Source organism: Pongo abelii, chromosome 1 (assembly GCF_028885655.2).
Source record: "Pongo abelii isolate AG06213 chromosome 1, NHGRI_mPonAbe1-v2.0_pri, whole genome shotgun sequence".
NCBI classification, from domain to species: Eukaryota; Metazoa; Chordata; class Mammalia; order Primates; family Hominidae; genus Pongo; species Pongo abelii.
In genome coordinates, this window is record NC_071985.2 from 233,157,064 (window position 1) to 233,169,194 (window position 12,131).

Consider the following 12,131-nt stretch of genomic DNA (forward strand, 5'->3'; position numbering starts at 1 on the left):
GGAGCCCCAGAAATGTGTTTATTGTTCAAGTTGGGCTCGTATTGCTGTGTGGGGTCCCAGTGCACACGTGTGCACCCACTACAAGATCCAGGAAAGATGGCACATGGCAGACGACGACAGGAAGGACACCTGCTCCCCACCCTTCCTGGGACCCCGCTGTGTACAAAATTCGAGCTGGGGTCTGCAGCTGCTTGGAGAGACCCAGGGCCTCTTGCTCCGCAGCCTGCAGGGTCTGAGCAGGCAATGGCCCTGGGGTGGCGAGGCCCCTGCCTGGTCACTCCCCGCTGTCCCCCATGCAGGCAGTGGAGGGGAGGACACGCAGGAGGGCCAGACGCTAAAGGTGTAAACGGGCGGCCGCGGCACTGCTCACCCCTCAATAAATAAGATAAATAACTAAATAAATAAACAACTAAATAAAAACATGAAAGAATGGACGCAGAGACGTAAACGGATGGTGCAGGACGTCCCTGGTGGGGGCCACGGCCCCCTTAAGGCATGTGGGAGGCTGCAGGCCTCTGGTGGTGGGTGGGTCAGAGGCTGGTGGAGGACACGGACAGCGTGGGCGAGGATGGCGGTGGGAAATTGAGCAGCTCCAGCACCGCCACACCCACACTGCTGCGCCGCGTGAACATGCAGGATGCAGCCACCCACTTGTTGGTCCTCGGGTTGTACTTCTCGATGGAATTGAGGCTGGAGCTACCATCGTTACCCCCCACGGCGTACAGCCAACCATCCATGGCCACCAGGTCATGCGTGCTCCTGGGGGGAAGGCGGGGTGAGCCCCTGGCTGCAAGAAGGGATGCCGGGGGAGGGGCTGCACCACAAGAAGGGGTGGGGGAGGGACATGCCCGCTGAGGTGGGGAGAACTCCATTCCCACAGCACATCCCCACTGCGGACCCGCGCCCCCCTCCCGCGGCACAGCCCCACTGCGGACCCGCGCCCCCCTACCCACAGCACATCACCACTGCGGACCCACGCCCCCCTCCCCGCAGCCTCACTACGGACCCGCGCCTCCCTCCCCGCAGCACATCCCCACTGCGGACCCGCGCCTCCCTCTCCGCAGCACATCCCCACTGCGGACCCACGCCCCCCTCCCGCAGCACAGCCCCACTGCAAACCCGCGCCCCCCTCCCCGCAGCCCCACTGCGGACCCGCGCCCCCCTCCCTGCAGCCCCACTGCGGACCTGCGGATATTCATTGGCGCCACGCTCTCCCAGGCTCCAGCCTTTGGACTGTATCTCTCTACCGAGTTGAGGCAGCTGGTGCCGTCGTTGCCCCCTGCCACGTACAGGGCACCCTCCAGCACGGCCACGCCGGCTGAGCTGCGTCGGCTCAGCATGGACGCCACGGGCGACCACACGTTCACCTGGGGGCGAGGGCGTGGGCTGGACGCAGACCTGCCACTGGCATCCCTCCTCTGCCGGAGCCCCGACTCCAGGGTGGGGTGTCAGGAATGGGTGGGACGTGGGTAACCAGAGGGAGGAGGGCCCCGCGGCGCACGGGAGGGGGTGGCCAGGAGGGGTGCACTATGCACCTGGGGCTCATACTTCTCCACAGTGGCCAGGTGTGAGGAGCTGTCGTAGCCGCCCACAGCATACAGGTTCCCATCTGCCGGAAGTCAACACACCTGTGGCACTCCTGCTGGGAGTGGGGTCTCCACGGTGGGGGAAGGTGGGGATGCCCCCCAGGCAGGCCCCATCACCCACCAAGCGTGGCCACTCGCACATAGCGCCTCCGGGTGCTCATGGCAGCGACGGACGTCCACGTTCCGGTCAGGGGATCATAGCGTTCGGCACTGTGGGCACCAGGACCGCCACCACAGCTCAGCAGAGACAGAAAGGCATCCCGGCCCCAGGACCTGCCCTCCCCAGCAGAATGGCTGAAATCTTACCCTAGGAGTCAGACAGACTCAGACCGCAAAGTCCTACCAGGCAGGGCCCGCCGGTGGGCACAGGACCCTGGCTGCCTGAACAACCCTGGGTGCACACCCACCTGGGCCCAGCCTCTGGACCGGGGGTAAGGACCCGACAGAGGAAAGGGCACTAGGGCAGCAAAGCCAGGAGTTCAGGCCCAGTGTGGCCGTGGCCTGGAGTGAAACGGCCTCGCGGATCACCCCCTTTAACACCCCATCAAATACGACCTCCGTGATGGTGACACAAACTCGCCTCTTGCGGTCGGACCGTACAAAGCCACTGGGGCCCCAACCCCAACTACCTGTTCAGGCAGGAGGCCCCGTCATAGCCACCGGCTGAGTACAGGAGTCCGTGCAAGGCGGCCACACCCAGGCAGCTTCGCCTCGTGCCCATGGACACCTCCGGCTGCCACGTGTTAGTCACCGGGTCGTAGGACTCCACGGTAGCCAGATCTGAGGTCCCGTCATAGCTAGCGGAATTAACCCACTGCAGGTCAAGACTGGCCTGGCGGGCACATGCCAGACCCAACCCAAGTCCAGCCTCCAGGCTTACCCGCCCACAGCATAGAGCCGGTTCCCCACCGCAGCCACTCCCACCCGGGCCCGGCGCGTGGACATGGAGGCCACCACGTGCCAGCGGTCGGTGCGCGTGTCGTAGGCCTCACAGTCTCCGTGGATGGCAAACAGGCTCCCGCCGCCTGGGGAGGGCAGGTGGAGATGGGACTCGTGAGTGGATCCCACTGCTGGGCCACACCCCGGGCTCCTGGAGAGGCCCCTGGATGGAGGGGCGGAGGGGCAGGTCAGGACCTGACTGGCACAGGTGGAGTGGGCTTGTGCTGGTGGGAAGCAGAAGGCACAGGGCAGGAGGGAAACGGGTGGGCGGCCATACCCACAGCAAAAAGCACAGGCCCGGCCCCCTCGCAGCGCCGGGGACGCGTGCGGCTGGTGCCTAGGACGCCCCTCTGCTCGGGCAGCAGGTGGAACTTCAGGGCCTCGATGAGGAGGTCCTTGCAGTCAGGGTGGTGCCTCACCAGGCTCTCAGCATCCACGTGGCCCAGCAGGAAGTCGCGGCTCAGCAGGGGCAGCCGCACACACTTCATGAGCTGGGGTGCAGGGAACACCAAGGTCAGGTGGGACCCTCAGGCACACTGGGCGTCAGGGCTGAGACAACCCCCACAATGCCCGTACCACCTGTGTGACGGATTCTTCTTTAGACAGGTGGGGGCACCACCCCCACGGAGTCCCTGAACTCAGGGAAGGTCAGGGCACACCAGGCCCTCAGCCACCTGCACGCCCTCCTAGATGCTGTGGGAGCCCCCCGCGGCCGCGCCTCACCCGTGGGACATGCTGCCTGCGGGCGTCCACGTCATGTTTCACCCAGCTCAGGACGGCTCGGTAGACCTCCTCCTCCGAAGGCACGTTCAGGCTGTCGCTAGAGACCAGTTCCAGCACCTGGGGGTGGGGGTCCTCAGACCTGAGATCTGGGGAGGATCCTGTGGACCCAGGGAGCCCTGAAGATGCCTAGGAGGGAGGATTAGGGGGTGGGGGCTGACTGTTCATACTGGGAGGGGCCCAGCAGAGTCAGGAGCCACAGAGGCGACTCCTGGGGGGCCTAGATCCAGGAAGGTCTCATGGACGCACAGCAGGCACTAAGGATTGTGGACAGGGCTGTGTCAGGAACAAAATAGGGCTGGGAGTCAAAGACAAAGACTGGGGTGGGGTGGGGTGGGGGGCGAGGGCTGGGCCCGCCAGCTGTTACCTGTTTCAGGGGCAGCAGCATAAACTCCTCGGTCTTGGCCACGTCCACGAAGTGCTGCAGCACGTACCTGTGGGCGGCCTTGAGCAGGTCGCTGCAGGAGTGCGCATCGGCAAAGCCCCGGATGCCCAGGCAGTTGGAGGGATCGAGCTGACTCAGTAGGAACTTGCAGCAGGCGTCTCGTACGCCATTCAGCTGCAGGAGACTGGCGGCTGGGAGCAGAGTCTACGGGGCACCGAGAGGCAGGTGAGGGAGGCACAGGGTGGGCGGGCAGCGGGATCTGGCTGCGAGGCCTTCACCGGGATCCGGGTGAGGGAGCCCTCACCTGCACGTTGCCCTCGCCCACCACAATCTCAGCCGTGTACGCAAACTGCACCAGCTGGTCCAAGGCCTGAGGGTCGATGTCGTGCAGCGTCACGTGGGTCTGGCGGCTCTCGCTCATCTCATCTGCGGGGACAGCGGGTTAGACGGGCTGACCCGAGGGACCCACGGAGCCCCCAGCGCCGCGCAGGCCGGTACTTGCTTGTGAACATGGCGTGGAAGTACGGGCTGCAGGAGGCCAGCACCACTTTGTGCGCACGGATCTCCTTGGCGGCCACGTGCAGGACGATGTCGCACAGGAGGCCGCGCTGGCGCATGCGGCTCATGGCCACGAAGGCATCGTGGTAGTGCCGCTTGGAGTTGTGGGCCACGCTGTGGCCCTCGCGGCTCAGCAGCTGCACGGCTCCCTCCATGGGAGCTGCAGGCCGAGCCTGCCGGGGCCGCGTGCGCTCTGCCTCGGGGCTGCAGGAGGCGGGCGGGTCAGGCTTCGCCCCGCGGGAGCCGCCCGCCCGCCCTGGAGCCTCTGGGGGGCCCGGGCAGCCCGCGGGGACCCAGCCAGCCCTCGCCTGACCTCCGCCAAGGACCTCCGCCCCGGAGCGCGCCGTGTCCAGGCCTCCGCTGCGCCCCTGCTCCCCCGGGGCGTAGTCAGAGCCGCGAACTGAGCACCGCGTCCGGCCCCGCTCCCCGGCGCCCCCACGAGCTCAGCTCCTCCGCGTCCCTAGCCGCCCTCTCGGGACCGCAGCGGGAGCCGCGTCCTGGGCGCGCGGGGCGCGGGTGGGGAACCTACTCCGGGCCGACCCCGCTCCGCACCTGAGTCCCGACCTCCCCCGGCCCTCGGAAGCGGCCCCCGCCCCTTCTGCGAGCGGACGCGAGGGCGGGGACGGGCAGGTCCCGAGGCCGCCCCCCGCGCCCAGACCCCCGCCCACTCACGCCGGCGGCTGCGGCGGTGGCGGCGGCGGCGGCGCCTCGGGCCCAGGCCCCGGGCTGCCGTGCTCCGGACTCTGCGTCCTGCCGGCCGGGCGCTCGCTGCGGGGCTGCATTCGGCTGCCGGACCCACCGCCGATTCGCGGAGGACCCGCGGGCGAACGGACGCGGAGACTGCCGGAGGGCTGCTCGGCGGTGGCGGCCCGCTCAGTGTCGCTCACTCCCGCCGCTCCCGCCCGCAGCCGCTGTTTCTCGGCGCCGCCCGCCCCGCCTCCCGAGAGGCTTCGGGGACTGGACGTTGGACGCGGATCCTTCCAGCGCTGCGCCCCAGGTCCGCCTCCTCCTCCGAGAAGCCTCCCGGGCCCCGCCATCCTCCTCCTCCGGGAAGCCCACCAGGCCTCGCCCTCTTTCTCCTCCGAGAAGCCCCCCTAGGCCTCATCATCCTCCTTCTCTGAGAAGCCCCCCAGGCCCCACCATCCTCCTCCTCCGAGAAGCCCCACTAGGCCTGATCATCCTCCTCCGAGAAGCCCCCCAGGCCTCGCCCTCCTCCTCCTCCGAGAAGCCCCCCTAAGCCTCATCCTCCTCCTCCTCCGGGAAGCCCACCAGGCCTCGCCCTCTTTCTCCTCCGAGAAGCCCCCCTAGGCCTCATCATCCTCCTTCTCTGAGAAGCCCCCCAGGCCCCACCATCCTCCTCCTCCGAGAAGCCCCACTAGGCCTGATCATCCTCCTCCGAGAAGCCCCCCAGGCCTCGCCCTCCTCCTCCTCCGAGAAGCCCCCATAGGCCTCATCATCCTCCTTCTCTGAGAAGCCCCCCAGGCCTCACCTTCCTCCTCCTCCGAGAAGCCCCCCCTAGGCCTCATCGTCTTCCTTCTCTGAGAAGCCCCCCAGGCCTCGCCTTCCTCCTCCTCCGAGAAGCCCCCACTAGGCCTCGCCCTCTTCCTCCCCCTGAAGCCATCCCCGCTCCCCCGACCCCCTAACTTGTTTTCCTCCGGGGAGCCCCGGGGCCCCGCGGCACCAAGAAGCCGAATGGGACCCCGAGGCCAATCCGCCCGTGTTCGCCTCACGCGCCCCTTCAGCGCCAGGGCTGGGGGAACCGCAACTGCGCCCCGCGGCACCCTTGTCGCGGGGTCTGGCTGTCCAGGCCCGGGGGCCCGGGTGTCAGGCTGGTAGCGGGAAGGCAGGCGCCCGCCTCCCCACCGCCTTCGCCCCGTGCGGCGTCCCCGGGAAGAGCCGCCGTCGGCACCCAGAGGGCCATGGACGGGGAGCGCCCTGCGTGGTGTTCGTGGCGCTGGCCCGGTCTCCGCGGATCGGAGGCGAAGCCAGCCTGGCCCTCGGGTCGCCCGTCTTTTGTCGAGCTGGCGACATCAGTGCGGTTCCCACCGCCCCTCGCGTTGTCTACTGGACTCTCTGCTTTTTATTGTTGATTTGTAGGAGCTCTTTGCATAGGAGCCCCGCCGTCGCAGCCTGGCGTCCTCGCAGGCGCGTGCCCTCGGAGCGCCGGGTGGGCTGCGGGCGCGGCGGGACTCCTGGTCTGTCTTCCCCGGGGCGGACACCAGCATCGCTGCGTCCTACGGAGCCGGGCGCCGAGCGGGAGGCGCATCTGGGCCCCACCGGGGCTGCCCGCACTTAGCACGCGAACGCGCCCTCCCGCCCTGAGGCCGCCGGCGCTGCGGTCGGAGAACCGTAGAGCCACTCGGCTGGGCGTGGCACGGCGGGGCGGGGAAAGAGGCGGGGCCTGGGCGGCGGAAGTGCTCAGCCGCGCGGCATTCTGGGGCCGGAAGTGGGGCGCACGCTGCGGGCTGGTGTCATGGCAGCTGCGCGGAACCGCAAGAGGTAAGCCGCGGGTCCAAGGGCCGATTTGGCCTCTTGGTGGGTGTCTGTATCCAAGGGGGCTCTTCTTGCTCCTCTCAGCGGGGCTGGGGCGAGCTGGGCGTGCGGGCAGCTGTGACTCCTGCGTGACCCGCAGGCGCCTGGCGGAGCTGACGGTGGACGAGTTCCTAGCTTCGGGCTTTGACTCCGAGTCCGAATCCGAGTCCGAAAACTCCCCAGAAGCGGAGACGCGGGAGGCACGCGAGGCTGCCCGGAATCCGGATGAACCGGGCGGGAGCCCCTCGGCCAGGTGAGTGGGGACATGCGTGAGCAGAACCTCCTTGCTCGTCCTGTCCCACCCCGCCACAATGTTGCCGACCTCGCCTGGGGTCTCAGGGCCAAGGCCTAAGGATCGCCGACCTCCCCAGTCCTTTCAGCTTAACTTACTTTTTCATCCGATGTTTAACTGAGCTCCTGTTCCGTGCCAAACCCTGTCCTAGGGAGGGAGCGTATGTTGGCGAGTTCTGCAAAAATCTCTTCCCGATCTAGGAGAACTCTCACGTTCTTGGGTGAAATCACCACCTGCAGTTCAGTAGAAGAGAGATAAGTGCTGGGGAGGGAAAGGAAGGACAGAGAGGCTGGAGAGAGGGTTGCAGGGGAGCCGAGTTGCTCTGTTAGAAGGAGCGGAGGCTGGGCGCGGTGGCTCACGCCTGTAATGCTAGCACTTTGGGAGGCCGAGGCGGGCAGATCACCTGACCAACACGGAGAAATCCCGTCTCTACTAAAAATATAAACATTAGCCGGGCGTGGTGGGCACCTATAATCCCAACTACTCGGGAGGCTGAGGCAGGAGAATCGCTTGAACTTGGGAGGCGGAGGTTGCAGTGAGCTGAGATGGCACCATTGCATTCCAGCCTGGGTGAGAGAGTGAGACTCCACCTCAAAAAGAAAAAGAAAGAAACCAAAAAATACAAAAATTAGCCTGGTGTGGTGACACACACCTGTAGTCCCAGCTACTCGGGATGCTGAGGCAGCAGAATCGCTTGAACCCGGGAGGCGGAGGTTGCGGTGAGTGGAGATTGCGCCACTGCACTCCAGTCTGGGCGACAGAGTGAGATTCCGTCTCAGAAAAAAAAAAAAAAAAAGCGGAGGTGGCTGTTTGAGAAGATGTTGTCTGAATGAAGACCTCGAGCAAGGAGGCCAACAGACAGTAGGGGAAGCGTGTCTTGGGATTTCAGGCAGCAGAGGCAGGAGTGAGGGGGTGAGTAGGGGTAGATGAGCCCAGAAGGATGATGAAGAGCTAGGTGCTGTAGACCGTCATAAGATTGCCTCGTAAAACAGGGAGTTACTTCTGGGTTTGAGCGGTGGAGTGCCTTGTAGGTGGCAAGGGTGGAAACAGACTTTTATGTTAACTGAGAGTTGAGCTATGTGGTGGTTTGAGAGGAGGCACGAACGGTTTTGAAGGTGTTGCTGATGAGATCTGATGACAAGTTGCGTGCTGGGTATTAGAGACAGAGATTTGCCTTTAGTCTGAGCCCCTGGAAGGGTGAAGCCACCATCAGGCACAGTAGTGCAGGGCGCAGGCGCAGCAAGTCCAGGGAAGACCGCGGCTGGGGGTCCTGTGTAGTGCAGGGCGCAGGCACAGCAAGTCCAGGGAAGACCGCGGCTGGGGGTCCTGTGTAGTGCAGGGCGCAGGCGCAGCAAGTCCAGGGAAGACCGCGGCTGGGGGTCCTGTGTAGTGCAGGGCGCAGGCGCAGCAAGTCCAGGGAAGACCGCGGCTGGGGGTCCTGCGTAGTGCAGGGCGCAGGCGCAGCAAGTCCAGGGAAGACCGCGGCTGGGGGTCCTGTGTAGTGCAGGGCGCAGGCACAGCAAGTCCAGGCCCGCGGCTGGGGGGGGGGTGGGGGGGGGTGGCCTAGAGCACGGCGCAGGCGCAGTGAATCCGGGGAAGACCGCGGCTGGGGCGAGGGGGTCCTAGAGCACGTCGCAGGCGCAGCGAGTCCGCGGAAGACCGCAGTTGGGGGACGGGGGGGGGGGGGGGTCCTAGCGCAGGCACAGCAAGTCCGGGGAAGACCGCGGCTGGGGGGCTTGTGTGGTGTGTTTGAGTGTATGTTGTAGAGGCTGTTGGGTAGGAGACATGGGTCTGCCAAAAACGTACCTCCTGGCAATCTTCCTGTCTTGCTTGTTGGTAACCCTTGTGAAGGGAGTAGACTGACCCTGTAGGCCACTCCCCGCCCCCTCTACTTCCACTTCCCACTGGGGTCGCTGACTTCTGCCTTCTCAGTCGGCGTAAAGGCCGTGCCTCTGAGCACAAAGACCAGCTCTCTCGGCTGAAGGACAGAGACCCCGAGTTCTACAAGTTCCTGCAGGAGAATGACCAGAGCCTGCTAAACTTCAGCGACTCGGACAGCTCCGAGGAGGAAGAGGAGCCGTTCCACTCCCTTCCAGATGTGCTGGAGGTGAGGGCGTGGGCCAAACCAGGAGCGGGGCACTTGTGGCCTCTACACTCTCCTTCAGCTCAGCTTTTCCGTGCAGGAAGCCAGTGAGGAGGATGGAGCGGAGGAGGGGGAAGATGGGGACAGAGTCCCCAGAGGGCTGAAGGGGAAGAAGAATTGTGTTCCTGTGACCCTCGCCATGGTTGAGAGATGGAAGCAGGCAGCAAAGGTGAGCAGCAGCGAGGGGCGGGCAGCCGGGTGCCCAGGCAGAAACCTGGCCTTGCCTCACCTGAGGCGCCTGAGGCTATGCTGGTGGGAGGGGCTCTTCTCCATGCAGGGGACACTGGAGCCCTCTTCAGCGCAAGTGACAACACGTTGCTCCTCCTGCTTGCTTGGTTGCCCCAGGACTGTGTGTTCACCTTTGAGTAGATTCCAGGGGCTCTGTTGGCACCCCACTCCCCAAAGTCAGCCCCGCTGTGGGTGGGACGGACTGTGCCTTTGTTGGTTGGTGGAGCTGGGGTCCTTCTGAGCCTCTCACAGTGTTTTTTTCCAGGGACAAGGATAGGGAGAGCTCCAGATACCACCTGGAGGTGGCCATAGTCCAGGATCTGGAAATCCTAGTCCTTTCCCTGGGGCTCCTGAGCCAGACTCCCTCCCCTTCCCAGAAAATTCTAGACTTTGTTTCCATTTTTGTTATCAGTGTGGGGCTCTGTGCCTCCCCGCCAACCTCTGCCCTATATCTGAGGGTGAGGGTGAGGGTGCCTTTTTCTGGGGCTGCCGTTTCCACTCTGCCGAATGCAGTCTCAGCTCCCCTGACGCCCCTGGTACTCTTGCTCCTTCAGCAACGCCTCACTCCAAAGCTGTTCCATGAAGTGGTACAGGCGTTCCGAGCAGCTGTGGCCACCACCCAAGGGGACCAGGAAAGTGCTGAGGCCAACAAATTCCAGGTCACGGACAGTGCTGGTGAGCTTGGGGGGAGCCTGGCATCCAGGCTGTTTGTTGCGTTCTGTCCCGTGAGTACATCCAGGCCTTTTCGTTGCAGTGTTCAATGCTCTGGTTACCTTCTGCATCAGAGACCTCATTGGCTGTCTCCAGAAGCTGCTATTTGGAAAGGCGGCAAAGGACAGCAGCAGGTAAGAGGGGAGGGGGTGAAGGGGGGTGGGGTGGAAGGTGGGTCGGGACCACACACAGGAGAAGCCAGAGGCCTTGTGGCCAGGACAGAGACATGGCAACAGAGCCAGCCTCTTCTCGGGGACCCTGAGAAGGCAGCGGGGCACGAGGGACCGTTGGGAGAGGCTGGGCACTTGGGGCCAGTTGGAGCAGCCCCACCTTCTTTCCTTCCTGAAAAGGGAAGTTGTCTGCTCAGAGTCTCAGAAGGTGTGGAGTGTGCAGCTGCCTTTGCTCTCAGATTTTCCCAGGTTAGGGTTCTTGCTGTCTTCCCCTTTGTAAGGACTTGTAAGTTCTGTCCATGCTCCTTGACCTCTGCACTGTGGCTGGCCTGTTTCTGGAGCTGTGTGTGTCTGTAGACAGGGGCCTCATCAATGCTGAGAACCTGAGGGCCTCAACTTCCCCCTTAGAGGAAGATTGGGCAGAGAAGGCCGTGGAAGTTTTTCAGAGAAGAGAGACTCACAGCCAAGCATTTGATAGAGCATGGATCACCTTGGGGTTCCGGGGCCGTGCAGCCATGTGACCTTGAGGCAGTGGAGGCCTAGAGTTGAAACTGCCCCAGGACACCTTCAAAGGAAGAAAGGAGACCTAAGGGAGAGGTCATGCCATCAGCACCTTGAGGGCAGGAGACAGCGGCTCAGGAGACAGGGGCACTGTTGCTGGTGGTAGTGGTCGGGGCTGGACGGATAGAGCAGAGCCGTGTCCACATGGAGACAGTGCTGTCCGAAAGGGACAGAGAAGCTGGCAGATGGGGGTGGAGGGACAGGCAGCGATTGGGAGGGAGCAAGCACTGCAACCTGAGACACCAGGTCAGGGACCCCTGTCGAGGCAGCAGCTATACCGGAGGGAGTCAGGCTGTGGGGAGCAGAGCTGTCTCCTGGGTCTGGGTGGGCAGCTGCAGGTGCCCAGCAGCCAGTGTCAGCACAGGTGTGAGGAGGGTCGAGGACGGGGGGCCTTTCTGGGGCCCTGCCCTTTGTCCTTCCCGTGCTTCAGCAGATTTTAGTGAGCGCCTACTGCATGGGCTCTGGTAAATGTTTTGTTTTGTTTTGTTTTGTTTTGTTTTGGTTTTTGGTTTTCTTTCTTCCTTACGAGATAGGGTCTTGCTCTGTCGCCCAGGCTGGAATGCAGTGATCATAGCTCACTGCGACACGTACCTTCTGGATTCAAGTGATTCTCCCACCTTAGCCTCCCAAGTAACTGGGACTCCACCACAGGCCTGGATAATATTTTGTATGTTTTTGTAGAGACGGGGTCTCACTGTGTTGTTCAGGTGGGTCTCAAACTCCTGGGCTTGGAGTTTGATCTTCCTGCCTTGGCCTCCCAAAGTGCAGTGAATACTGGCATGAGTCTCCACACCTGCCCTCTGATTTTCTTTTCTTTGTGCAGAAAATGTGGGCCAAAGGAAACCAGTCTGCAGCAGTTGGTGGTGCCTCGCCGACCCCAGAGGTGCCGAGTACCAGCTGCTGGGCTTGGGGACCTTGTGTGGTCTCACGGTGGGGATGTGATCAAGGGGATCTAGAAAAGGTTTATGTCTGAGAGAAGGAGTTGGAGGCTGGGACTTCTGGGGACTCTTAGGGAGGTGGCCAACCCTGGGCAGGGCAGACAGGAGTTCAAGGCCACTGAAGGAGGGGCTAATGCCCTTGAGGGGGTCCTGCTAAGCCCCCCGTGTCTGTCTAGCTGTAAGGGGCCCTGAGCTTTTTTGAGAGGAGAGATGGGGGGTCTCTGCAGGGTCGTGGAGGCTGTGCTGGCCAGGGCACGCGCCAACATGCTGAGCAGCCTGGCGTCTGAGCCGTGGGGTCTCCCAGACAG

The 12,131-nt window shown here is 63.8% G+C and overlaps 2 protein-coding genes across 10 annotated transcripts in view; one reads left to right on the top strand and one right to left on the bottom strand.

The window, feature by feature from the left end:
* Positions 1-5,285, bottom strand: KLHL17 (kelch like family member 17). 6 transcript variants are annotated; one of them, XM_054542629.2, is made up of 12 exons: positions 4,921-5,285; positions 4,193-4,452; positions 3,995-4,116; positions 3,673-3,894; positions 3,249-3,365; positions 2,803-3,016; positions 2,467-2,611; positions 2,216-2,383; positions 1,708-1,796; positions 1,536-1,609; positions 1,186-1,367; positions 1-814 (listed from the first exon to the last, which is right to left on the bottom strand). In XM_054542629.2, exons 1-12 carry the CDS (start codon positions 5,283-5,285, stop codon positions 748-750), a joined length of 2,025 nt encoding a protein of 674 aa, XP_054398604.1. In that variant the 3' UTR covers positions 1-747. The 6 variants fall into 6 exon arrangements, 5 of the variants coding, with proteins under 5 accessions (XP_054398604.1, XP_024094725.3, XP_054398605.1 ...); XM_024238957.3 differs by having other exon boundaries at positions 1-759; positions 4,921-5,047; XM_054542630.2 differs by lacking the exon at positions 1-814 and having other exon boundaries at positions 1,255-1,367; positions 1,549-1,609.
* Positions 4,911-12,131, top strand: part of NOC2L (NOC2 like nucleolar associated transcriptional repressor) — a 17,088-nt gene continuing 9,867 nt past the window's right edge. For 2 of the 4 annotated variants that reach the window (XM_024256213.3, XM_024256222.3), the window contains exons 1-7: positions 4,911-5,245; positions 6,346-6,747; positions 6,881-7,033; positions 9,005-9,179; positions 9,256-9,384; positions 9,998-10,118; positions 10,198-10,288. In XM_024256213.3, the coding sequence (XP_024111981.2) occupies positions 6,722-6,747; positions 6,881-7,033; positions 9,005-9,179; positions 9,256-9,384; positions 9,998-10,118; positions 10,198-10,288 (695 nt within the window). In that variant the 5' untranslated portion in view covers positions 4,911-5,245; positions 6,346-6,721. Of the gene's footprint in view, positions 5,246-5,840; positions 6,748-6,880; positions 7,034-9,004; positions 9,180-9,255; positions 9,385-9,997; positions 10,119-10,197; positions 10,289-12,131 lie in introns of those variants that run through there. The other 2 variants (XM_054542667.2, XM_054542678.2) reach the window with 1 other exon arrangement.

What these genes read in the sequence shown, in the direction of transcription:
- KLHL17 (XM_054542629.2), bottom strand. Translation starts at nt 5,285, where the DNA reads ATGGCGGGGCCCGGGAGGCTTCTCGGAGGAGGAGGCGGACCTGGGGCG. An exon ending in GCAGGCAGCATGTCCCACGG is followed by an intron (nt 3,017 to 3,248) that starts GTGAGGCGCGGC and finishes CCTGCACCCCAG; the next exon opens with CTCATGAAGTGTGTGCGGCT. An exon ending in TGGAGAAGTATGAGCCCCAG is followed by an intron (nt 1,368 to 1,535) that starts GTGCATAGTGCA and finishes CCTCGCCCCCAG; the next exon opens with GTGAACGTGTGGTCGCCCGT.